This window comes from Cetorhinus maximus, chromosome 10 (genome assembly GCF_964194155.1).
Source record: "Cetorhinus maximus chromosome 10, sCetMax3.hap1.1, whole genome shotgun sequence".
Lineage (NCBI taxonomy): Eukaryota > Metazoa > Chordata > Chondrichthyes > Lamniformes > Cetorhinidae > Cetorhinus > Cetorhinus maximus.
Genome location: NC_135888.1, coordinates 99321929 through 99349848, shown reverse-complemented (window position 1 = coordinate 99349848; position 27920 = coordinate 99321929). Strand labels below are relative to the sequence as shown.

At 43.1% G+C, this 27920-nt stretch overlaps 1 protein-coding gene across 2 annotated transcripts in view; it reads right to left on the bottom strand.

Annotated features, from left to right (window-relative positions):
* Positions 1-27920, bottom strand: part of LOC144685874 (protein FAM13B-like) — a 176334-nt gene that overhangs the window by 107475 nt on the left and 40939 nt on the right. For both annotated transcript variants that reach the window (XM_078550870.1, XM_078550871.1), the window contains exons 6-7: positions 15073-15212; positions 3428-3469 (exon numbers count right to left, since the gene is read on the bottom strand). In XM_078550870.1, the coding sequence (XP_078406996.1) occupies positions 3428-3469; positions 15073-15212 (182 nt within the window). The remainder of the gene's footprint in view (positions 1-3427; positions 3470-15072; positions 15213-27920) is intronic.

Genomic DNA, 27920 nt, shown 5'->3' with positions numbered 1-27920 from the left:
ACTGAATACTGAGTTCAACAATTTTAGATCATGAATTCTCTCCTCCATCCCCACCCCCTTTCCGATCCCCCTTTTTTCCAATAATTTATATAGATTTTTCTTTTCCCATCTATTTCCATTATTTTTAAATGTATTTCCATCCATTGTTTTATCTCTGCCTTTTAGCCTATTTCGATCCCTTCCCCCCATCCCACCCCCACTAGGGCTATCTGTACCTTTATTATCACATTCCTTAGATAATATCACCAGCTTCAACACCTCTTTGTCCTTTTGTCTATGACATCTTTTGGTTATCTCCACCTATCACTGGCCCTCTATCCAGCTCTACCTGTCCCACCCCCCTTAAACCAGCTTATACTTCACCTCTTTTCTATTTTTCCTTAGTTCTGTTGAAGAGTCATACGGACTCGAAACATTAACTGTGTTCCTCTCCGCAGATACTGTCAGACCTGCTGAGTTTTTCCAGGTATTTTTGCTTTTGTTTTAACTTTAAGAGAGTTTGCTTTTTTCTCTGGTTCATATCTCCTGGTGCCATTAATCACAGAATCACAAAATCACAGAATCTTTACAGTGCAGAAGGAAGCCATTCGGCCCATCTAGTTTGCACTCGCTCTCTGAAAGAGAATTCTGCCTAGTCCCACTCCCCTGCCTTATCCCTGTAACCTTGCACATTCTCTCTTTTCAGGTAGCAATCCAATTCCTTTTTGAATACTTCGATCGAACCTGCCTCCACCACCCTTTCAAGAAGTTCGTTCCAGGCTCCAACGACCATCTGGGTGAAAACATTTTTCCTCACATCACATTTACTCCTTTTGCCAATTATTTTGAATCGGTGCCCTCTAGCTCTTGACGCTCTCAAGTGGGAACAGTTTCTCACTATTTACCCTGTCCATACTCTTCAGGATCTTGAATACCTCTATCAAGTCTCCTCTCAGCCTTCTTTTCTCCAAGGAAAACAGTCCCAACTTCTCCAATCTATCCTCATAGCTACAGTTCTTTATTCCTGGAATCCTTCATATGAATCTCCTCTATACTCTCTCCAATGCCTTCACATCCTACCTCAAGTGTGGCACCCAGAACTGGATGTATTATTCCAGATGAGGCCTAACTAGTGTCTTACACAAGTTCAACATGACCTCCTTACTCTTGTACTCAATGCCCCTATTAATAAAGCCTAAGTAAAGTACTATATGCTTTATTAACTGCTCTCTCAACATGCCCTGCCATCTTCAATGACCCATGTATGTATACACTGAGGTCCCTCTGTTCCAGCACCACCTTTAGAGTTTCTCCCTTTATTTTATACTGTCTCACCATATTCTTCCTGCCAAAATGGATCATCTCACACTTCTCTGCATTGAACTTCATCTGCCACTTGTCTGCCCAATCCACCAACATGTCTATGTCCTTTTGAAGTTCAAGGCTATCCTCATCACAGTTGACAACATTTCAAACACTAATGAGACACATTAGGCTTTGCTAATGGAGTACAGTAAAGTACTGACTGGATGGACTGCAAATCCACTGAATTTCCAAAAATAATTGCCTTCTCATGCACCAAGTTTCATTTGTGCCTTTTTCATGGAAGGGTTACTCGACAACATAGGTACCTCACCAGAGAACTATATCAGTGCTTGTAAAAAGACTTACTCCTGCTATTTTGCATTGAGTTACAAAAGGTAGTACTTCTACATTCCATAACCTTGCATCGATCCTCACTACTTAGAAAATCAAGATAACATTTTAACCAATACAGAAATAAAAATAGTACAGGTATTGGAAATCTGAAATAAGAACAGAAAAATGCTGGAAATAGCAGTCTCAGAAGAGTGTTAACGTTTCAGGTCAACTACCTTTCAGATACTGCCAGACCTGTTGAGTATTTCCAGAATTTTGTTTTTATTTAATATTTTAAATTAATCTGTTGCACTATTTAACATTGCACAGTTAAAACATCCACAACTAACCCATTCATCATTGGATTAAAGCACCTTGTGTGCAGTATAATTTGTTCAAACTCATTGTTAAAAATTCATCCTCTACCTCAAAATTCTGTAATGTGTCATTTTGATGACCCTGCCCTGCTGCTTTGGGCAATTCACCCTAAATGATGCTTAAAGCCATCCCTGAAGCACCTATTAACTGTCCTTGGGCATTCCCAGGATTTATTTATCTATTATTGCTGTTCCAATTCTGTTTTTTTTTTAAAAATTCATTAATGGGATGCTAGCATCCTGGCAAGGTTAGCATTTGTTGCCCATTCCTAATTGCACAAGAGGTGGTGGAGGTGAGCTGCCTGTAATAGTCAGAGGTGCTAAAAGGCGCTGTCATCCTCATTCTGCTAGTCTTTTATTCTCGATACCTGTATCTGGGCCATTGTGAAATCTAGTAATCAGCGAGTCCGCTCTGGAACGTCCCATTTGTTCCATAACTTTCCCCAGGAATTTTTGAAGGCAGTGGACATCTGATCCAACAGGAACTCTATCGCCAAGAACCAAGTACTAGTTAGAACCAGTAGCCTGTCCACACGAGACACTTTCACACACTCTTTTGAAGGTGGATTGTATGAATGATTGACGAAATTCAATTTGGGGATCTCTGGGCAAACGCTTAAGTATGATATATTCTTCCATGGAACAGCCTTCTGTTTTCCAAAATCTATCAACGTCTGCTCAAGTCTCAGACATTTAGATCATCTTCCTTACAAATTTCACCCAAGAACTCTTAATCGAAGGTCCAAACTGTCAACATTATCCAACTGACGAGTATCCAGCTCTCAAAACATTTCTGATTTTACTTCTTGTAGGGAGTGACAACACCAAGGCCACACTTTATCTCCTCTTTGGTAGGGACATAATCTGTGTCCACATATGCACTTCATCCTTTCCCTAGTCATATGGGCCAAATCCCAAGAATATCAAAGGCTAGTCATACCCCGACCATTTACAGTTGTTTTCTGCCATTTTCAACAATGGATTTGTAATCTTCTGTCTGAAAATGGTTTTCTTCGCTTCCAACCTTCACCCTTTAGGCAACAATTCTCTGCCACAATGTTATAATCCAAAAATCCAATTGGTGAAGGATAGAACTAGAGCCAATCCACACTACAAGCAAGCACCTCTTAACCCCACAACCACAGTTTCCGATTTATGAGTTGTGTGTCGATTTATAGAGGCACAAATGAATCCCCAGTTACTGCCCACCACCTGCATACAATTTAAATTAATATACAAACAACAACATTTCTGTCTTCTTGGTTTGGTGGTGGGGGGTGGTGATTATCAGCGGCTTCTACTCCTGATTGTTCTTCGAGTAGTGAAAAAATTTGGCATTGAAAATTATTTTGCTACAATCATGGATGCTAAAATTACACAGAACTGTGTAAATCCAAACAGCTAAATTGTGATGAAAACAAGTCAGTACTTACTCTGCAGATATGGTCACTTGGTTGATAGGGGAGCCATGGGCACTGCAACAAAAAAAATACATAATATGCATTTATTCTCAATTGCAATTTTACAAAGGGCAGTCTGGAAACAGTGCAAAATGTGCTGGCAACATACACATTGCAAATTAAGTTGAAGTACATCCTATTTCAACAGAACACAAAGGTTTAATTCTATAACACGAGACCATAAACAAGCATAGAATTAGATACCAAAAGTTGGATTGGCATCAGAAGCATTATTAAACATGATGCAATAATGAGGTTATTTTGGCAAAAAACAAAACTTGCTTTTATATAGTGCCTTTCATAACCTCTAGACATTCTGAAGTGCTTTACAGCCAATGAAGATGATCTTTTTTGGCAGGTTACGATTGTAAAATTAGGAAATCAGCAGGCAATATCATGACAGTAAGTTCCCAGTAACTGGAATGGAAATGTTTGTGTGTCAGTTGATAAATAATTATTAACAGGGAGAATTACCCTACTCCTTTTTGAATAGTACCATGGGGTCTTTTACCCTTACTTGAGAGGGTGGGTAGGGTTTTGCTTTAAAGTCTCATCCAACATGCCTGCAATTCTTCAATAATGCACTGAAATATGAGCCTAGATTAGGTGCTCAAGTGACTGGAGTGTAACTTGAATCCTGAGTCAAGGCCTTATAAAGAAGCATTATTAAACAGCAAATTGTGCAAGAGTTTACTGTGTTTAAAGTTTCTTTTGCATGATCTAAATGACAGCCAGACACACTTTTTAAAAAAAAATTCATTCATGGGATTTGGGCTTCACTGGCTAGGCCAGCATTTATTGGCTATCCCTAAATTCCCTTGAGAAGGTGGTGGTGAGCTGCCTTCTTGAACCGCTGCAGTCCATGTGGTGTATGTACACCCACGGTGCTGTTAGGAAGGGAGTTCCAGGATTTTGACCCAGCAAAAGAGAAGGAACGGCGATATTTTTCCAAGTCAGAGCAGTGAGTGACTTGGAGGGGAACTTCTAGGTGGTGGTGTTCCCATCTATCTGCTGCCCTTGTCCTTCTAGATGGTAGTGGTCATGGGTTTGGAAGGTGCTAAAGGAGCCTTGGTGAATTCCTGCAAAGCATCTTGTAGTTGGTACACACTGCTGCTACTGGGCATCAGTGGTGGAGGGAGTGAATGTTTGTGGATGTGGTGCCAATCAAGCAGGCTGCTCTGTCCTGGATGGTGTCAAGCTTCTTGAGTGTTGTGGGAGCTGCACTCATCCAGGCAAGTGGGGAGTATTCCATCACACTCCTGACTTCTACCTTGTAGATGGTGGGCAGGCTTTGGGGGATTCAGGTGGTGAGTTACTCATCACATGATTCCGAGCATCTGACTGGCTCTTGTAGCCACAGTATTTATACGGCTGGTCCAGTTCAGTTTCTGGTCAATGGTAACCCCAAGATGTTGATAGTGAGGGATCCATTGATAGTAACGCCATTGAACATCAAGGGGCGATGGTTAGATTCTCTCTTGTTGGAGATGGTCATTGCCTGACACTTGTGCAGCATGAATGTTTCTTGCCACTTGTCAGCCCAAGCCTGGATATTGTCCAGGTCTTGCTGCATTTGGACATGGTCTGCTTCAGTATCTGAAGAGTTGTGAATGGTGCTGAACATTGTGCAGTCATCAATGAACATCCCCACGACTGACCTTATGATGAAAGGTCATTGATGAAGCAGCAGATGGTTGGGCCGAGGACACTTCCCTGAGGAGCTCCTGCAGTGATCTCCTGGAGCCGAGAAGACTGAACTCCAACAACCACAACCATCTTCCTTTGTGCTAGGTATGATTCCGACCAGCAAAGAGTTTTCCCCCTAGTTCCCATGGACTCCAGTTTTGCTAGGTTTCCTCGGTGCCACACTCGGTCAAATGCTGCCTTGCTGTCAAAGGCAGTCACTCTCGCCTCACTTCGGGAGTTCAGCTCTTTTGTCCATGTTTGAACCAAGGCTATAATGAGGTCAGGAGCTGAGTGGCCCTGGCGGAACCCAAATTGGGATTAGTGAGCAGGTTATTGCTAAGCAAGTGCCGCTGGATAGCACTGTTGATGACCCCTTCCATTACTTTACTGATGATCGAGAGTAGACTGACGGGGCGGTAATTGGCTGGGTTGGATTTGTCCTGCATTTTTATGTACAGGACACGACTGGGCAATTTTCCACATAGCCAGGTAGATGCCAGTGTTGCAGCTGTACTGGAACAGCTTGGCTTGGAGCGCGGCAAGTTCTGGAGCACAAGTCTTAAATACCATTGCCAGAATACTGTCAGGGCCCATAGCCTTTGCAATATCCAGTGCCTTCAGCTGTTTCTTGACATCAGATGGAGTGAATCAACTTGGCTGAAGGCTGGCATCTGATGCTGTGGACCTCCGGAGGAGGCCGAGATGGGTCATCCACTTGGCACTTCTGGCTAAGATTGTGGCAAATGCTTCAGCCTTATCTTTTGCACTGCTGTGCTGGGCTCCTCCAGATTGGAGGATGGGATATTTGTGAAGCCTCCTTCTCCAGTGAGTTAATTGTCCACCATCATTCAAGACTGGATGTGGCAGGGCTGTAGAGCTTAGATCTGATCCATTAGTTGTGGGATCACTTATCCCTGTCTATCATTTGCTGCTTATGCTGTTTGGCATTCAAGTAGTCCTGTGTTATAGCTTCACCAGGTTGACACCTCATTTTTAGGTATGCCTGGTGCTGCTCCTGGCATGCCCTACTGCACTCTTCATTGAACCAGGGTTGATCCCCATGGCTTGATGGTAATGGTAGAGTGGAGGGTAGAGTGGAGGATGAGGTAATGGGGCCATGAGGTTACAGATTGTGTTCGTGTACAATTCTGCTGCTGATGGCCCATAGCACCTTATGGATGCCCAGTTTTTAGTTGCTAGACCTGTTCAAAATCTATCCCATTTAAGCACAGTGGTAGTGCCACACAACATGATGGGGGGTATCCTCAATGTGAAGGCGGGGTTTCGTCTCCGCAAGGGCTGTTCCATGATCACTCCTACCGATACTGTCATGGACAGATGAATCTACGGCAGGCAGGTTGGTGAGGATGAGGTCAAGTAGGTTTTTCTCTCTTGTCTCCCACCCAGAGTACATTCTGTGCCCTTGCCACCCTCAATGCTACCTCCAAGTGGTGTTCAACATGGAGGAGCACTGATTCATCAGCTGAGGGAGGGTGGTACATGGTAATCAGCAGGAGGTTTCCTTGCCCATGTTTGACTTGATGCCATGTGACTTCATGGGATCCGGAATCGATGTTGAGGACTCCCAGGCAACTCCTTCCCGACTGTACACCACTGTACCACCACCTCTGCTGGGGCTGTCCTGCCGGTGGGACAGGAAATACCCAGGGATGGTGGTGGTGGTGTTTGGGATATTATCTGTAAGGTAAGGTTGTGTGAGGATGACTAGTCTGTGAGACAGATCTCCCAACTTTCGCATGTTAGTAAGGAGAACTTTGCAAGGTCGTCAGGGCTGAGATTGCCATTGTAGTTTCCGGTGCCTAGGTCGATGCCAGGTGGTCTGTCTGGTTTTGTTCCTTGTTAGTGACTTTGTAACAATTTGTTACAACTGAGTGGCTTGCCAGGCCATTGCTGTGGGTTTGGAATCACGTGTAGGCCAGGCCAGGTAAGGACGACAGGTTTCCCTCCCTAAAGGGCATCAGTGAACCAGGTCGGTCTTTAAAACAATTGACAATTGTTTCATGGTCATCATTAGACTTTTAATTCCAGATTTTTATTGCATTCAAATTCCACTATCTGCCATTGTGGGAATTGAACCTGGTTCCCCACAGCATTACCTGGGGCTCTGGATTCCTGGTCCAGCAACAATACCACAATGCCATGCCTCCCCGAAAAGCTAAAAGCTTAAAATTTTTTGTACAGCCAATGCTGGATGTGGTCACACACACAAATAACGGCTTACTAATAATATACAGGATCTTCACACGTTATGCAGCTTGAAAGAGCATACTGGAAAATTAAATCAACCCCACTGTATTTAAAGATATATGAAAGACACCATTGTAATGAATATGTAGTTCATGTTAATATTTTAGAGGTCATGTTTAGTTTTGGGAACTGTTGCTGTGGAGCTAAGATGCTGGGCTTTAGAGATCACCAGTACACTTAAAAGAACATGGCAGTTCAGAAGGTTATGCAGGTTTGTTTAACAGAGTCAGAGTAGAAGAGATGGAGCCATAAAACAGCAGGCTAGCTGAAGAACTGGAGATGTAATGTCTACGCCACATGCAAAGAAGTAGAGCCCAGAGAGATGTTTTGTTTTGGGAGTTAGAGCTAGTTTGAGCATTCGGTGAACCCTGAAAAGCTACATTGTCTAGGAGATGGGTGGAGCTTAAGAAAGTTCTCTGGTTTCAATTTATCTGCATTTGGCAGGATAGAAGCTTGATTGCAGTTTGGACCTTGTGTGGTTTGCAGCTCACAGAGAAGCCCTGGGAGCTGTCAGCAGGCTTCCAGGTAATTCGGGTTCAGTGAAGTCCTGGGGAGCTGAGAAGGTAGGAGATCACTGGTTCCATGTTGGAGAGGGTTAGAGCTCAGAAGAAGCTCTGGGAGTCATTTATAGCTCAGTGCAGCCGGGAGACCGGAGAAACCTGGGGCAGTGCTAGCTTAGTGAGACTACCAGTCTGCGAAAGAGTCAGAAGCGTGCCAGCAATTAGAAGAGGGAGTGAAGCTTCGTGAATCCCATGGAATGCAGTCTCAGAAGGGAACGAAACATCGGGAGGTGAGCAGTCACTGAGGCAGTCCGTGTCAGAGCAGCTTGAGCTAATTCAGAGGCTAGATCTTCAAAAGTGAAGAGTTAAAATCCCTCATGAGGGAGGCAACGTTTTAATGAGATTTTGTGACTCTCAGTAGTCGCTGACGTCTGGGCGGGTTGCTGAGAAATTCCTGGAATCTGTCTTGGTCACATCTGCCATTTAATGTTTAGTATGGTGTGTTCGACCACACTTTTCCTGTTAATTCATATTTACCTCATGTTAATTCTGAATGTCATCGAGTATAAGACAGATATTATAGATAAACTTTACTATGCAAAGCCAGAAAAGTATAACTATGTTGTTTGTTGAGAACTTTGGAATCTTGCAGCTTTATTCTCCTAGTGGGTAACCAGGATTTCAAACTTTGCCTACTTGAAAGTTATTGGTACCTGACCAGATTGTAACACCATGAAAAATGTGTCAGAAAAATCTTCACACTTATGGAAAGAAGAAATTCATCTTTTCATGCTGATTTCATCACAATTTGTAAATACCACATTTTAAAAACCAGTAAATGACGACAAAACATATTGAGGGCTTTAACAACAATCGTTTCTTCCTAACAGCAACAATAATTTTACGAATTCCAGAACTAAGAAACGAACACTAAGCTTCTGGTAGCAGCCAAGTCTCATCAGGCCACGACCTTTGAATTTACGGCCTGTTAAAAAGGTCACCTGGAAGCAGGTGAAAAGCAGACCACCACGCAATTGAGTGACTATTGGTCAGCACTGACCTGGATCCATGCAAGTCTTTTCTATCTGGAACATCCAGAATGGCTGGTTGAGTGTATGTTCTCTTAAAGAACAAATATATTGAATCATCTTGGCCTGAACTTCCACGGAGTGTCTGAGTCCGATTGCCACTCCACTCCTCGTTTCTTACCTCGAAATCCAGCTGATCCTTTGTCGCCCAAACTTCCAACTCAGGCCAGGCAAGAACTGTGTAGGGCAGCCCACTCAAGGTCTTCAGTCAGGGGCTGCAGAGTTGAAGGTAAGGGAGCCATGCCCCCTTTTTATAGCACTAGCTGCTGTAAAAGCAGGTAACTTTAAAAGTCCAGCCACTTGCAGAAAGCTGGAGAAGGTAGGTTTGCAAGGCAAATGGGTAGGATTGGGGGGGTTGGGAGGTTGGTCAGGTAGTCAGAGAGAGGGGTGGTGAGGGAGGTTGGGTGGTCAGTCGAGGGGTGGGGTGCTGGCGGCAGTCAGGGGGGTGCGGTGCTGTGTCATTACTATAGTTAGCTTGGATTTTAAAAAGTGGTTTTAATCCTTCTAACTTTTTCTGGGTAACTATTACTGTAAGATAGTTGAAACCATCTGAAGTTTGCAATTTAAATTGTACTTTTGGATGGTTCCAATTGCAGGGCAATTGTCCAACAGAAGTTTGAACTTCCAAGGCTATTGCCATGCAATCCTTACATTCTTACCTTGGGACTTCTGGGGCCGGGGGGGTATCCCCGGTTACAATGCCCTGGAGCTCGGAAGTTACAGGCCAAATACACTGAATTATCTCTTACACCGAATTGCCCATCCCAAATCTTTATTGGCGATCTCTGTACTTAAAATACTTCCCATCTTCTGAGCAACTCCTCCTTCAACAACTATCAGAGGCAAAAAAAATGTACTTTGGACTGGATGACAAAAATTCTGAAATAGGCAAGTTGTCCAATCTAATTCAAGCATTTCATGCCCATCAACAAATAAATGAACTTAGGTTCCATTAAAGATCAAAGCATCCAAAAACCAAACTCAACTACTGAAAACAAAACTAGCTGAAGCTTCTGATATATTGTTACCTCTGCAACAGCTTTTGGCACAACTCATTGTAGCAGATTTCCTTCTAAGAAGTTAACTGAAGGTCCCTTGGGGGAGACATTTGCAACTTTTTAAAATCTGAAAACTTTGGAGGAAGATGCTCCGGTACTTGGGGTTCTCAAGTTATTTAGAAAGTTGCAAAAAAATAAAATTAGAAATACAAAGATTCTGGTAAAGGACTGTATCTATATTGTATCAGATTGAATCTATATTTCCATTTCACATTATGAGATGGTAAAATCTAAATAACGTGAAAGGAAAACTACACACTTAAATTCTGTTAAATCAGGCTTGTCCAACCCGCACACTGCATTAGCCCATCTCTGTGGGCACCAGATCGATTGGTGAAAATGCCGGTAAGACGGATCAGTGGGTTTGAAGAATTCTGCAGGGGAATGGTCCTCCAATCACAGCCTGGTTCTTTCCAGCATTTGCTGTTGATAGGCTCATGAGCCCACCAGCAACAAACACCGGAGAGAAACAGGCTGTGATTGGAGAAGCAACGAACACCAAGAACTGTGCATCAGAAGATAAAGACACTCTGGAGCACGCGGGCCCACCGCTCACCGCATTTTCCTGTGACTCCAGCCACCTTCCCGCAGCTCCCAGTGCTCTGGCCCAGCTCCAGCCGCGTCCCTCCCGGCTCTTGGCGCTCCTTTCAGTGGGCACCTGCATTCAGGCACCAATCCTCTGCTTTCAATGCACCTACCCGCTCTCTGCCGAATCAGTGAGGGGAGCGTGCAGGGGCGAGAGGGAGGGGGGGAGGGAGGCACGCGATGGCGAGAGGGAGGGGGAGAGAGGCATGAGAAGGCTCGCATAAGAGAGAGGAGGCTATGCGCACGCGAGAGGGTGTGTATGAGAGGGAGAGGGGGAGAGTGAGTGAGTGAATGGGGGGGTGTGAATGAGTGGGAGAAGTGCATGTGCCTGGCTCACTCACACACAGTCTCAGGGTTCTCAATCACCCTCAACCCCACACACCAACAGGCACTCTCACAAAGTGAGGATGAGTGGTTGAGCGAGCATCCTGAAACTGGGAGTGAGCTGGACATACACACTTTCACACGAATGGTTTATTCATTTATTACTCATTTTATAAATTATCAATTTATTGTTGTAATTGTTTTGCTCAGCAAGTTTTTTCTTTTCATATGTCAACTATTTTAAAAAAATTCACGTATAACGTTGAGCCAAACTATCTTTCCGAAATTTGCTCATCACTGCCGAGTGTGAGAAAAATTGAAATGTGGCCCCCCCCAACACACAAAGGTTGGGCAAGCCTGTGTTAAGCGAACAGAAAATCTGAAGGATGAGAAGCATGTTAAGAGGACTTTAGTATCATGAAACTGCCTGCTTAAAATATATCCATTTTAATAAAATGACAAGACAATGGACGACTACAATATACAAGCTTGCATTCCACCAAGTGGGATGAAAAATAAAAGACACTCAACCCCCTCGGTAGCATTAAAGAGCCCATCTCATATTGGCTTTACACTACCCTGAAGCTTTTCAAATGTTTCTGAGGTGAGACATCAAAATGCAATTATCTGTTCTAAAAACAATGACTGCAGCAGACAGGGATTAATAGAATTTCCCTGGAATATACAGCCAGCAGGGTACTTTAAAGGACTGTGTTACCAAGCAGGGAACAATCAGAGATCAGAATGCTGTTCTGAAAACAGGCTGCAAAAGCTGCTTGCTCTCTTTCTCTCAAAAGTACTGTACATGGATTTGCAAGTGACCATCCTTAGAAGAGAAATCTACTGCAAACCAAGATCTTTTGGGAGTAAAATGTGGAAATCTGCTCCAAATAACTACTCAGGAAGACGAAAACACCTGCAATGTTGAATCACTGCCATCGAGATCAGCTGAAAGACAGCCAACCCCTTTGTTTTATCTTCTTCACGTACTGTAAAAAATTCCTTAAACTATCCTCTTAATCGGTCACAAAAACAAAAAACCCTGGAAAAACTCAGCAGGTCTATCAGCATCTGTGGAGAGAAAGACAGAGTTAACGTTTCGAGTCTGTATGACTCTTCTTCAGAGCACATATGGACTCAAAACGTTAACTCTGTCTTTCTCTCCACAGATGCTGTTAGACCTGAGTTTTTCCAGCATTTTCTGTTTTTTGTTTCAGATTTCCAGCACTCGCAATATTTTGCTTTAATCTTAATCTGTCATCTGTACTGGTGTGTATGTTTTAATTCATTTATGGGATGTGGGTGTCACTGGCAAGGCCAGCATTTATTGCCCTTGTGTGTATCACATATGAATGGCAGTTGCGATTTACCTGGTAGTTTTTAGTGCAGGAAATAGTTTCAATAAGCTTATCTTGCTCTTTGTTTAACCTAAGAAAACTTGTCTGACTAATTCTTTATAAACTGAAAGCATAAATAGTGGGGCTCTTGCGATATTAGCAAAGCACATCCTGCCTAAAATCACAAAAATACCCTATTATGGTCAGACTTGGCTATGGTCAGAGTGTAGAAAAGGGGAATCATTTTTTACCCCTCACCTGGTCATAACAATTATGCTACATCTAAGCAATACCTGAACAGAGTTAAAGTTGACTTGTTCAAAGGAATGATTTAAGCGCATGTGAGACAATAGTTCACTCATTAATATGTTTTTGAATGTTTCTAATTCAATAAGCAAAAACAGATTATGCCAGATTAGCCAGTTTAAAATAGATAATTTAACATCTTGTTATTGTCTGTAACGTCTGAAAAATGCTAATCAAAATCTGTAGATGAGAGAAACTTGCATTTACCATGCTGCCTTTCATGTTCCAAGGATATCCCAAAGTGCTTCACAGCTAATTAATTACTTTAGGTGTAGCAACTGTTCTGGTAAAGAAACAACCGCTAATTTGCGCACAGCAAGGTCCTATAAACAGGAATGAGATATCTGATAATTAGCACAATTAAAAATGGATTAGTTTAAGGGATAAGTGTTGACCAGGGCATCAGGAAAACACTTCTGTTCTTCTCTGAATAGTGCAGTGGGATATTTTACATCCACCCAAACAGGCAATGAACTTATCTTTTAGATGAATGTAAAATATAATAGCTCCAAAATGCAGCACTCCCTCAATGCTACATTGAAGTGCCAGTGTAGATCATATCCATCTAGGTCATCTTGTTTTTAAAAAAAGTGATCCTTAACCAGCTTTATTTACAAGCCATAAACTGTTAATGGTTTACCATAAATAGGCAGATCATTCTATCACATAATCAGGAAATAGAAACTATCAGCAAGAATGCATTTTTAAATGAAATTCAACATTTGATTAACTGATTTCAGATGTCAAACAAAAACTTGAAAAAATAACGCAATCTGTTGTGAACTGTAAGAAATTATTTCCAAAGCAAATAACTATTTAAACTTTTATACTTAAGCTCTTTACAACAGGACAATGATTATTTTAAAAAAGGCCCCAAATTTCATCCAGAAACTGCTCTGCTACCAGCTGTAGCTCCATCTTTTCCCTACCCCCACCCTAGATAAGTAAGCAGCTGCACAGGAACAATGTTGATAAGCATCCATATCCTGAAAACTGACTGTAAGTGTCCAAGCTTCAAAAACGTCACTTCTAATCACATGTTGATGGGTGCATTCTTCTTCTCAACCCATTATACATCCACATTTACCACCTTTATATGTTTCCAATGGTATTCTACTGTGAAATGAAGGACAAGTATTTGGGTCATCAACAAACATATACAGTTGATTCATTCAGTTTAACGCTGATAAACATGGTAATTTTCAGTATGGAAACGGATGCACAATACACTTTGCTTCTCAGTAGGAACACCTTTGCCTTCACAGTAGAATGGAGGTGGCTATGTTTAAGAATCATACAGTTTCATCTTAAATTGATATCAATCTGTCTGGTCAAGTAACCCCGTAAATCTTTAGTTTTTTTTTAAAATTCTGCAGAAAACTTCTAAAACAAAACAACTTGAAAGAAATAATGACCATTTTCCCTCGACCTATATTGAAGTCTTTACAGAAGCAAACACAAAGTGTACCAAATATTTTAGAAGCAAAATGTTCTGGCCTAATTACTAAATACTGAGATGACATCTTATATATTTTAAAAATGTAATACTGGAACCATATTAATTACTCAATATTATATCACTAATTTGGGCAACAGTAAATAAATTTTGAAAATTCTAAACTGCTTGTTATTTTGATTTGCCATCTTACTGTTTGTAAAATCCTCAAAGTTAAGAAGAATAGATATACCAATTCCAACTGCGGTTTGGATTATACTCCGAGGGCAGGCTCCCCGTATCCCAGCTTAAGTGTCAGGGACGAGCCCACCTCTGCTTTAGTCAGCTCATCCCACTTCAATTTTTTGGGCAACTGCCCTTCAATTAGTATGAAGTGGGACTTCTATCCATCTCCAGGATGAAGTGGTGCCTCAGAACTACTGGCTAATCGGAGGCCAGCAGCTCTGCACAGTGGCACGTCAGCAGCAGCGGTGGCCACGGCTGTTGCTTCATGTAGGCCAAGGAGATGGCATTCAGCAATGGACTTGAACATTCTGGTCTGTCTGGGGTCTCACTGGGGCCAGGCTGACAGACGCCAACAAGAGGGTGGGGGTGTTGGACAGCACAAGAGGAAGGGTGGATATGGGGAGCCAAAACTCTAACTGACACCATGGGCCGGGAAGAGGCACCACCTCCCTATAACTGGCCAGCAGCCCACAAGGTTAAACCCGCCAGACTGCACACAGAGCTCCAGCTTCTCCTGCCACCCATTAAATCAGAAAGGCAGAGGGATGAGGCCTTTAATTGGGTATTAATTTCCCACATAAGGGCCTCAGTTGAGCAATGGGTAGGTGTGACCCACCCAACGCCTCTCCCGACGCTTATAAAATCACAGTGGGCAATGGGGACGGGTGGGCCAGAGGTAATGGCATCTGCAGGAAAGCGGTTGGGTAGTCAGATAAAATTCAGCCCAGGGTGTCAATATGAATATGAACCAAAATTATTCAATTGCTAAGCCTTTAATATTTTACCTTGCTGACAAAACAATGTCAGATTCAGTTATATTCTTAGTTATCGTCAAGTGCTCAGCATTCATCAACATGCTCTCGGGTTCTTCAGGAAGTACATCACTTTGTTCTATTTTATCACCTTCTTCACATGATTCAGTAACCTGAAATCAGAAGCACTAACATTAGTATCATGGGCAAAACAAAGCCTATATAAAATTGCACAAGTGAAAAGCCAGAACCTGAAAGACAAACGAATTTACAGTTATCAAAAATATCTAGTCTGCCCAGAGATCTCGGACAATCTTCAATGGAAGAAACAGATAGACAAAATACTATCATACAACTAGTTTGGTTATTAACATTTCATTTTAAATTAACAGTGCTCTTTTATGTTTGCGACCCAAGGCGGGTCACAGAATGACCTTACATTAAAGCCTTGCACATGCCAACTAAGAAAGCAAACCACTTCAGAAAAACTACACAGGCCAAAAGGCTGAAAATTGAAGAATTAAGCTGATTATAAACCCATGATATAAAAAAATTATAATGAACAACATGAATAACCACAATGTTTCAAGTGAATTGGAGGAAAAAAAGACAAGAAATGAAAGTCTGATACAAATATTGAAAGAACAAGAGAAGTGGTAAATTTCTGCTGAGGTTCAGCATAGACTCTTTGTTCCCAGCAAATTTTGAATTTGTACTGTTACAATAATATTTGTATAGTGGTTTAATCTAAAATAAGTGCCCACAGTGCTTTACAAAAAGGCAAGACAAACAGGGGGACAACAATTAGGTAACCAAAAACTTAGACAAAATACAAGTTTGAGGTGGTTTTTTAAAATGGAGAGGTTGAGGATTAGGTTCAAAAGTAAAGGACTAAGATGGCTGAAAGTTCTGCCAATGCTAGGGCAAAGTGCTGGGAGTGGGTAAAATTCACAAAATGCCACAGTCAAAAGAGGGAATGCAAGGTTGCAGAAAATGTAGAGATAGGGTGGGATATGTCTAGAAGTTACACTACAGTCAAGTATTTTGAACTTAATACACTGGTTCCCTATCCCTAGTGCAAGATGCTGAGTACAGTGGTAAGCAAACTGAAGAATCAATGCAGGACATGATGTGCCCTGCAGAGTTTTGGCAGATGGGAAGACCAACAAGAAAGTTAAAGCAACCATGTGTAGGTTACAGTGGCAGGAATGGGCCAAGGTTGCGGTGGAAGTATGCAGTCATAGTGGACAAGGTATTAAGATTACCAATACCTGGTGCAACCTGTGACAGTAGGCATGGAGAGGGATGGAATCAGTAGCAAGGGAGCGAGTTTTGTAGCAGGGACCTAGAACAACAGCTTCAATCTTCCCAAAGCTGAGCTGGAGAAAGTTTTGACACATCCTGATGTTGGACAAGGAATCTGACAGCAAGACGGTTTTAATGGGTTAACTACTTGAAGTTGCACATTTCATCCACAAGAGTCCCTGCTCTTCTACATCTTTCAACATTTTTGCATTGAATGTATACTCAAATTCTTTGTTTTCCCTCCAATATGGACCATTTTGCACTTTCCACATCAAACTGCATTAGCGACGTCTATCCATTCTGCTAACCTGTTCATGACTCACGCCTCCCTGTATGTCAAACCCCTCACTTCTATGTAATCCACTAATTTTGATACAATACTCCTTATGCTCATCAGCATATTGCCACCAAGTTGCAGACATAAATAGAAGTAGCTCATCAATTTGACGGGAACTAAGATGGACCACCCAGCTAGCTGGCATGGCCATCGGGTAGCTTCTGGAAGGCAAGAGACTGAAGATGGCAGGGGGAGCAGGTGCGGGAGGAAGGGTGTCGGGGGAGAGAAGAATTATACAGGATCTCTGGTTCTTCCCAGTTTCACATTAATGAAAGAGGCTGCATTAGGAATCAAAAGACTGAATGGAGGTCTTGTGCCTGCTCTGCTCAGTACCAAATTTCACCAGATTGGCCCCTTCAAATAATTAGAGGGGCTGAACACTTGAATATGGTCTACTCCCAACATGAGGTTGGATGTGTTTCAGGTAGCCTTTGAGTGAAGAACCTAACTGTTTCTCATTTAGTAACAGGCAAGTGAAGATCAATTTCTATCCTTGAAAGCTTGCCCACAACTGACATTGGACCAGCTGATACATGATTATCACATTTCTCCACATCTCTCCTTCTTGAAACTTGTAGCTCTTGGGAGGATGAAGTAACAGCAAGTTTACATAACAATTGCCATTATCAACGGAGTCACAGGAATTTACAATAGAAAACGGTTAAGAGAAAATACATACAGACAACCTGCGAACAGAACTTGTAATATTACTGCTGCATAAGTTCCATCATTGTTAAAAAGCTCAACTTTATTTTTAAATACAACTATTCTAAAGAGAAAGCTTGTTTTCATTGAGACTTATAATCTCAAGAAGTCCCAAATTAAGTACTTTTTTTAACAAAAGTGAAGTCACTACTGTAATGTAGGCAATTCAAGCAACCAAGCTGCATAAAGCATAATTTTTTTTTCAATGGATTGTAAATCAATGGACAACTGTTGGCAAAGGCACCTACATAACTCCCCTGTTCTTTTTCAAATAATGCCATTGGGTCTTCCACATCCACCTGAGGGGGCAGATGCAGCTTCAGTTGAGGATCTCATACGAAAAACAGCACCTCCCAACAGTGCACCACTTCCTCAATACTGTAGTGAAGTGTCAGCCGAGATCAACTATGTCCAACAGAAATTGTTGCAGCAACATTTTAGCTACAGGCACTATTTTTTTTGTAGAAACCACCTAAAATCTACACACAATAAGGAAAATCTACTTCACATGTATATTTACCTAATATTTACAACCATTCATTAACAATCTTACTATCAAAAAGCATGGTCTATTCTTTGTCTCACCATTTTAGTAACAACAGACAAAAAAAATTGAAGTACATATGCATAGATTGTGCAAATATGAGCAAAGATTGCATGTCCAACAGCGTATTTTTTTTTACTTGTCAGCCACATCTAGATTCCCAATTGGCCACTTGAGCCACAGTTGACAACCAAATAAGTTTCTAGAATATTCTTAATTTAAAGTCAAATTCCACTTAAAAGCAGCAAAGTGGCAGCAAGGAGTTATATGGTTATATTCCAGTGGAAAAATAAAGCATTGTGAACACAAATACATCTGTTGTAGTTAAAAACATTGACAGGGTTCAGTTCACTGGTGCCAAAATTATTGGCAATACTTTTTATATTGGGACGGTAAATTTGCAACTTTTTGCAAGCATGAAAGCACAGATCAACTTCTATAGATTATCAACTATTAAAATTTTAAAATGTAGGTTTTAAAAACTCTGCTGATTTCAGTAGTACCAAAACCAACAAGTAGGCAACATTATCATAAGATCATAAGAAATAGGAGTAGGTAATTTGGCCCCGAGCCTGCTCCGCCTTTCAACAAGATCATGGCTGATCAGACTGCGGCCTTAACTCCACTTTCTTGCCTGCGCCCCTTAACCCTCCTTGTCAAATCAACAATCTGTCCAACTCAGACTTGAATATATTCAATGACCCAGCCTCCACTGCTCTCTGGGGAAGACAAAATCCAAGATCTAACGACGCTGAGAACAGAATTCCTCCTCATCCCTGTCTTATTTTTAAGCTGTGCCCCCAAGTTCTAAACTCCCCACAAGGAGAAACATCCTCCCAGCATCCACCTTGTCAAGTGCCCTCAGAACCTTATGTTTCAATATGATCACTTCTTATTCTTCTAAACTCCAATGAGTATAGGCCTAACCTGCTCAACCCTTCCTCATAACACAACCATTTCATTCCAGGAAGCAGCCAAGTAAATCTTCTCTGAACTGCTTCCAATGCAATTATATTCCTTAAGTAAAGAGGCCAAAACTGTACACAGTACTTCATTAGCCATCTCTCTAAAGCTTTGCACAGCAGTAGCAAGACTTCCCTACTTTTATGCTCCATTCTCTTGCAATAAAGGCCAAGGTTCCATTTGTCTTAATTACATGCTGTACCTACATGTTATCCTTTTGCAATTGATGTACCAGGACAAGCAGAACCATCTGTACCACAGATTTAAGTGATCCACAACCAACGGAGCACTGCAGTCCTGCCACATTCAGTTGTGAACGGTGGTGCACAATTGAACAAACAGCCAGAGGAGACGCCTCCAAAAATACCAACAACCTCAATGATGCGAGAGCCCAGCACATCAGTGCAAAAGACAAGGCTGAAACATTTACAACCATCTTCAGCCAGGAGTGCCGAGTACATGATCCATCTCTGCCTGTTCCGGAAGTTCCCAGCAGCACAGATGCCAGTCTTCAGTTAATTCGATTCACTCCATGTGATATCAAGAAACAGTTAAAGGCACTGGGTGCAAAGGCTATGGGTGCTGACAACATTCCAGTAATAGTGCTGAAGATGCAATTTGGAAAATTGCACAGGTGTCCACAATAAGCAGGACAAACTCAACCTGGCGAATTACCATCCCATCAGTCTACTCTCAATCATCAAAGTGATGGAAAGGGCTGTCGACACTGCTATCAAACGGCACTTGCTTAGCAATAACCTGCTTACTGGTGCTGTTTGGGATCCGCCAGGGCCACTCAACTCTGGACCTCATTACAGCCTTGGTCTAAAAACAAACAAACCATCCGAACTCCAGAGGTAAGGGAAGACTGATTGCCTTTGACGCCAAGGCAGTACTTGACCAAGCCTTGGCAAAACTGGAGTCAATATGAATCAGGGAGAAAACTTTTCGCCAGTTGGAGTCATACATAGCACAAGATGGCTGTGGTTGTTGGAGGTCAATCATCTCAGTCCCAGGCTATCACTGCAGGAGTTCATCGGGTTAGTATCCAAGGCCCAACCATCAACAGCTGCTTCATCAATGACCTTCCTTCCATCATAAGGTCAGAAGTGGGGATGTTTGCTCAGTACCATTTGCGGCTCATCAGATATGGAACACAAGAAATAGGCACAGGAGTAGACCACAAGGCTCGTTAAGCCTCCTCCACCATACAATATGATCATGGCTGATCTTGGACTTCAACTCTATTTTCCCATCCGGTATCCATATCCCTCAATTCCCTGACAAAAATCTGTCCATCCGAGCCTTAAATGTATCCAACGATGCAGTATCCAGAACCCTCTGGGATCAAGAGCTCCAAGGATTCACAACCTTCAAGTGAAGTAATTTCGCCTCATCTCAGTCCTAAATGATCGGCTCCTTATCCTGAGACTGTGTCTCCATGTTTTAGATTCCCCAACCAGCAGAAACACTCTCAGCATCTACCCTATCAAGCCCCCTTCAGAATCTTGTAGGCTTCAATGAGATCACCTCTCATTCTTCTAAACTGCTGAGAATATGAGCCCAATTAACGCAGCTTATCATAGGCCAACCTGCTCATCCCAGGGAGCGATTTTTTATTCATTGGATGTGGTCATCTTTGCCTAGGCCAGCATTTATTGCCTAATCCTAATTGCCCTCGAGAAGATGATGAGCTGCCTTATTGTACTGCTGCAGTCCACATAGTGTAGGTACACCCACAGTGCTGTTAGTGAGGGAGTTCCAGGATTTTGACCCAGCGACAGTGAAGGTACGGCAATATAGTTCCAAGTCAGGATGGTGAGGGGCTTGGAAAGGAGGAACTTCCAGGTGGTGTTCCAATGTGTCTGCTGCCCTTGTCCTTCTAGATGGTAGCAGTTGTGGGTTTGGAAGGTGCTGTCTAAGGAGCCTTGGCGAGTTCCTGCAGTGTATCTTGTAGATGGTACACACTGCTGCCACTGTGCGTCAGCGGTGGAGGGAGTGAATGTTTGTGGATGTGGTGCCAATTAAGCAGGCTACTTTGTCCTAGATGGTGTCAAGCTTGAGTGTTTGTGGAGCTGCACTCATCCAGGCAAGTGGGGAGTATTCCATCACACTCCTGACTTGTGCCTTGTAGATGGTGGACAGGCTTTGGGTAGTCAGTAGGCGAGTTACTTGACGCAGGATTCAGAGCCTCGGACCTGCTCTTGTAGCCACAGTATTTGTATGGCTGGCCCAGTTCAGTTTCTGATCAATGGTAATCCCCAGAATGTTGATAGTGGGAGATTCAGCAATAATAATGCAGTGAATTTCAAGGGGTGATGGGTTAGATTCTCTCTTGTTGGAGATGGTCATTGTCTGACACTTGTTACTTGCTACTTGTCAGCCCAAGCCTGGATATTGTCCAGGTCTTGCTGCATTTGGACATGGACTGCTTCAGTATCTGAGGAGTCGTGAATGGTGCTGAACAATGTACAATCAGCAGCGAACATCCCCACTTCTGACCTTATGATGGAAGCAAGATCATTAGTGAAGCAGCTGAAGATGGCTGGGCCTAGGACACTACCCCAAGGAACTCCTGCAGTGATGTCCTGGGACTGAAATGATTGACCACAGCCAGCTTCCTTTGTGCTGGGTATGACTCCCACAAGCAGAGAGTTTTCCCTCCTGATTCCCATTAACTCCAATTTTGCTAGAGCTCCTTGATGCCACACTCAGTCAAATGCTGCCTTGATGTCAAGGACAGTCACTCTACCTCACCCTGGAGTTCAGTTCTTTTGTCCATGTTTGAGCCAAGACTGTGATGAGGTCAGGAGCTGAATGACCCTGACAGAACCCAAACTGAGCGTCAGTGAGCAGGTTATTGCTAAGCAAGTGCCACTTGATTTACTGATCATTGTGTGTAGAGTGATGGGGCAGTAATTGGCTGTGTTAGATTTGTCCTGTTGTGGGTGTACAGGGCATACCTGGGCAATTTTCCACATTGCCGGGTAGATGCCAGTGTTGCAGTTGTACTGGAACAGCTTGGTTATGGGCGTGACAATTTCTGGAGCACAAGTCTTCAGTACTGTTGCCAGAATATTGTCAGGGCCCATAGCCTTTGCAGTATTCCGTGCCTTCAGCTGTTTCTTGATGTCAGGTGGAGTGAATCGAATTAGCTGAAGACTGGTATCTGTGATTCTGGGGACCTCTGCAGGAGGCAGAGATGGAGCATCCATGACTGGATGTGGCAGGACTGCCGAGCTTGGATCTGATCACAGAATCACAGAATTTTAACAGCACAGGAGGCCGCCATTCGGCCTATCATGTCTGCACCGGCTCTCCAAATGACCATTATGACCTGGTGCCATTGCCCTGCCTTTTCCCTGTAACCTTGTGCATTGTTTCTATTCAAATAATCATTTAATGCCCTCTTGAATGCTTCGATTGAACCTGCCTCCACCACACTTCCAAGTAGTGCATTACAGGCCCATACGACTCGTGTGAAAAAGTTTTTTTCCTCACGTCACATTTGCTTCTTTTGCAAATTACTTTAAATCTGTGCCCTCTCATTCATCTCTTAGCCGCTTTCTTTTAAAGGAAGACTGTCCCAGCCTCTCCAATCTATCCTCATAGCTGAAATTTCTCATCCCTGGAACAATTCTTGTAAACCGAGCGGAGGTTTTGGGATTGCTTAGCTCTGTCTATCGTTTGCTGCTTAACCTGTTTGGCATGCAAACATGTGCTGTAGCTGTAGCTTCATCAGGTCAACACCTCATTTTTAGGTAAACCTGTGCTGCTCCTGGCATGCCCTCCTGCACTCTTCATTGAACCAGGGTTGATCCCCTGGCTTTGTGGTAATGGTAGCATGGGGGATATGCTGGGCTACAAGGTTATGTTGGTTGAGTACAATTCTGCTGCTGCTGATGGCCCACAGCACCTCACGGTTGCCCAGTTTTTAGTTGCTAGATCTGTTCAAAATCTATCCCATTTAGCATGGTGGTACTGCCACACAACACTATGGAGAGTATTCAATATGAAGACAGGACTTCACCTCAACAAGGACTGTAGCAGTGGTCACTCCTGCTGCTACTGTCATGGGCGGATGCATCTGCGGCAGGCAGGTTGGTGAGGTTAAGATCAAGTATGTTTTTTCGTCTTGTTTGTTCCCTCACCACCTGCCACAGACCCAGTCTAGCAGCTATGTCATTTAGGACTCAGCCAGCTCGGTCAGTAGTGGTGCTACCAAGCCACGTTTGGTGACGGACATTGAAGTCCCCCACCCAGAGTACATTCTGTACCCGTGCCACCCTCAGTGCTTCCTCCAAGTGGTGCTCAACATGGAGCAGTACCGATTCATCAGCTGAGGGGGGTTGGGTTGGGAGGGGGTGGGGGGGGGGGTGTGTTTGTGTGTGTGTGTGTGTGTGGAGAGGTACATGGTAATCAGCAGGAGGTTTCCTTGCCTATGTCTGACCTGATGTCATGAGAGTTCATGGGGTCTGGATCGATGTTGAGGACTCTCAGGGCAACTCCCTCCCAACTGTACACCACTGTGCCGCCACTTCTGCTGTGCCTGTGCTGCCGGTGGGACAGGACATACCCAGGGATGGTGAAAGTGGTGTCTGGGACATTGTCTGTAAGGTATGATTCCGTGAGTATGACTGTGTCTAGTCTTGCCTAGTCTGTGAGATAGCTCTCCCAATTTTGGCATAAGCTCCCAGATGTCAGTTAGGAGGACTCTGCAAGTCGGAGTTTACCGCTGTTGTTTCTGGTCAGTGCTGGGTGGTCCACCCAGTTTCATTCCTTATCTAATTTTCTGTAGCAGTGTGATACAACTGAGTGGCTTGCAAGGCCATTTCAGAGGGCATTTAAGGGTCAGCCATATTACTGTGGGTCTGGAATCACATGTAGGCCAGACTATGTAAGGGCGGCAGATTTCCTTCCCCAAAGGGCATTATTGCTATTCCTAATTTCCACCCATACTGATTCTACTTCATGATCTTCTGAGGCCAGATCCTTTCTCACTCTTTACGTCATCCTGTACTATTAGGGCTATCCCGCTTCTACCATGCTGCCTGTCTTTCTGAAATATTATGTACACTGGAATTTTTATTTCCCAACCTTGCTCACCTTGTAACCATGCCTTTGTCAAGGTGACTGGATCTAAATCATTTTCCTCTATTTGTGCCACTAGTTCATCTATCTTATTGCAGATGCTTCGTACACTCAGATAAGGAGTCTTTAATTTAATTTTTTACTTCTATTCCCTGCAATGACCTTATCCTCTGATGTACAATATTTGTTAAACTCTGTCCCACTCTGCCTGTCTTTGCCCACATCGCTATACTGTTCCAATGCCTTGACCGCTCTTTTTGGCTTTCTAAATTATCCATCACCCAAACCCTACCCCGCCTCCACTCCACCACACCCTCAAGTTTAAAGCCCTGCCCACAGCCCGAGTTATACGATTGGCCAGGACACTGGTCCCAGTCCAGTTCAAGTGGAGCTGTGATCCCAACAGAATAGCTCACTCTTTCCCAAGTACTGATGCCAAAGCCCCACAAATCAAACCCCTTCTTCCCACACCACTCTGAGCCACATGTTTAATTCTCTAATCTGTTTGACCCTATGCCAATTGGCACATGGCTCAGGTAACAATCATGGGGTGATTACATTTGGATTTTAACTCATCAAATTCTCTTAGCAGAACATCATTCATGGCTCTACCTATGTCACTGGTTCCCACATGGCCCATGACAACTGAATCCTCTCCCTCCAAGTTCCTTGCGAGGCACGAGGAGATGTCCTTAACTCTGGCACCAGGCAGACAACAATGTTGGGAGCTGCCGGTCGCAGCCGTAGAGAACAGAATCTATCCAAGTACACTGTCTCCGATCACTACCACATTCCACTTTGCACCCCTAGTCAAATGGCATCCTTCACCAGGGTGCCATGGCCAGTCCACTCATCCACCTTGAAGTCCTTCTCCTCTTCCACACAGGTTGCAAGCACGGCATATCTGTTAGACAATGTCAGGGGCTGAGGCTCCTCCATTGCTACATGCAGATCCCCCATACCTACCTGACTCACAATCACACCCTCCTGTCTCCGACCATTGACCAACTCAAGTTTTGCCTGACCTAAGAGGTGTGACTGCCTCCTGGAACAAAGTGTCCAGGTAACTCTGCCTCTCCCAGATGCCCCACAATTCAGACTCCACTGTAGCAACTCTAATTCAAAGTTGCCCAAGCTGCAGACACCGAAGACATGATTGTCTGGATTGCAGTGCATTTCCAGAGATTCCCACATGCTGCAGTCACAGAACACCAGTAGCACTGCCAATTCTGTCCAACTTTATTTTCTAAATTAGTAAATTAGTTAATAATTTACACTGCTAGAGTAACAAGAAGAGAGAATCCTCCATTGAACGTCAAGGGGATTACCATTACTGAATCCCCATTATCAACATCTTGGGGTTTACCATTGACCAGAAACCGAACTGGACTTTCCATATAAATAATGTGGCTACAAGAACAGGTCAGAGGCTGGGAATCCTGTGTTGACCAACTCAACTCCTGATTCCCCAAAGCCGTCCACCATCTACAAGGCAAAAGTGTGGTGCGTGATGGAACACTCTCCACTTCCTGGATGAGTACAGCTCCAACAACAGTCAAGAAGCTCAAAACCATCCAGCCTGCTTGATTGGCACCCCATCCACCACCTTCAACATTCACTCCCTCCATCATCGACAACAGTGGCCGCAATCTGTACCATCTACAAGATGAATTGCAACAACTCACGAAGGCTCCTTCAACAGCACCTTTCAAACCCACGAGCTCTACCACCTAGGAGGGCGGCAGCAGATGCATAAGAACACCGCCGCCTGCAAGCTCCGCTCCAAGCCACACATCATCCTGACGTGGAACAGCAGCCATTCCTTCACTGTTACTGGATCAAAATCCTGGAATTCCTCCCCCTACCTGCACTGAGAGTGTACGCATTCCACATGGCTACAGAAGTTCAAGAAGGGAGCTCACCATCACCTTCTCTAAGGCAATCAGGGGTGGACAATAAATGCTGGCCTAGCCAGTGTGTCCACATCCCGTCAACAAATACATTTTTTAAAAATCCTTTTGCAGGGTGTTTGGGTCCTCTTCACAACTTGCTACCCTACCTTTATATCATCGGATTAGGTACAGTACACTTGGTCCCTTCATCCAAGTCATTAGTAGAGATTGCAAATCGTTCAGGATCCAGGTCCCCCCGTGGCACTCCCGAGTCACCATGCCAACCTCAAAACAAGTCATTTATCCTGACTCTGTTTCCTGTTAGTTAATCAATTTTCTATCCATGCTAATGTTTCCCCAACACCATAAGCTCTTATCTTGTGTAGTAACCTTTTGTGACTCTTTATAGAATGCCATTTGGAAATCCAAATACACCACATGAACTGGTTTCCCCATTATCCATCCTGCTTCTTACTTCCTCAAAGAGCTGTAATAAATAATTCAAACACAATTCCCATTCACAAAACCATGTTGACTTTGCCTGATTGTATCACGATTTTCTAAATGTCATGCTATTACCTCCTCAATAAAACATTCAAGCGTTTTCCCTATAATGGATAGGCTAACTAGCCTATAATTTCTCCTCATAAAAAGCCAAAAGCAATAATATAGAAAGCCATACATTTTACTACATTGTACATCAAATCAGTGTTGCTTTCCAACTGAAAGTTACAATTTCAATACCATGATATATTTATTTTCTTCCAGAAGCTAACTTTCTGTTTTCAAGAATTAACAGGTTGGACCAGTGTGGTCAGACCCATATGTCCAATCCCCACTTATGTTGCACAATGAGCAAAAAAAAAAATTCTTATAATACTGTATTTGTATTTTCCCTCAATTGACCATTATCTGTTTCTACATTCATTTAACTCATCAAAATTTAGTTTTTCCTCCTCACTTTTCTTTCTCTCTTTGTTACCTCACTTGTTTCTTTTCCATTTTTTATTTCCATTTTCCAAACAGCCTTGTTCAAGCTTTTGTTACTCTGCTTCACCTTAATATGGTTTTTTTTAAAAAATGAACCCTCCAACAAGTGCGAGGAGCTCATGGATTGTAAAGATAAATCCAGCAACCACAGTTTAACTCAGTGATGGAAAAGCTTTTAGAAATTATAATCCTGGACAAAATTAAGTTAAATTATTTGGACAAAGTGGATTAAGGAAAGCCAGCATGGATTTAAGTGCAAGTCATGTTCAACTCATTTTATTTAAGTCTTTTGATGAGATAACAGGACGTTGACAAGGGTAATGATTTGGTGTAAATGGACTTCCAAAAGGCATTTGATAAAGTATCACCTAACAGGCTTATCAGCAAAGTTGAAGCCCACGGATAAAAGGGCCAGTGGCAGCAACACAAAGTTGAAGAAGTGACAGGAAACACATTAGTGGTTTACAGTTGTTTTTCTGACCAGAGGAAGGTATGTAGTGGGATATCCCCAAGGATCGGTATTAGGATCACTGCTTTTCTGAATCTATATTCATGATAGACTTGGGTGTGCACAGCACTATTTCAAAATTTGCAGATTACACAAAACCTGGTAGTATTGTGAACTGCAAGGAAGGCAGTGATAGACTTCACAGAATCATAGAATGGTTCGCGCATAGAAGGATGCCATTTGGCCTGTCATGTTTGTGCTGGCCCTCTGAAGGAACAATTAACATATTGCCACTCCCCTGCCCCTTAATTGCCACTTCCCTGCCCCTCCACATAGCCCCAGCAATTTTTTCCTTTTCAGATAATGATCCAATTCCCTTTTGAAAGCCTCAATTGACCCTGCGTCCACAAGATTCTCAGACATATATTCTAGATCCTAACCACTCACTGCATAAAAGAGTTTTTCCTCATGTCACCGTTGCTTTTTTTGCCAACTGCCTTAAATCCGTGCATAGGATATAGATAGGTTGGTGCAATGGGAAGACTTGTGGCAGACGGAATTTAACGCAGAGAAATGTGAAGCGATACATTTTGGTCAGAAGAACGA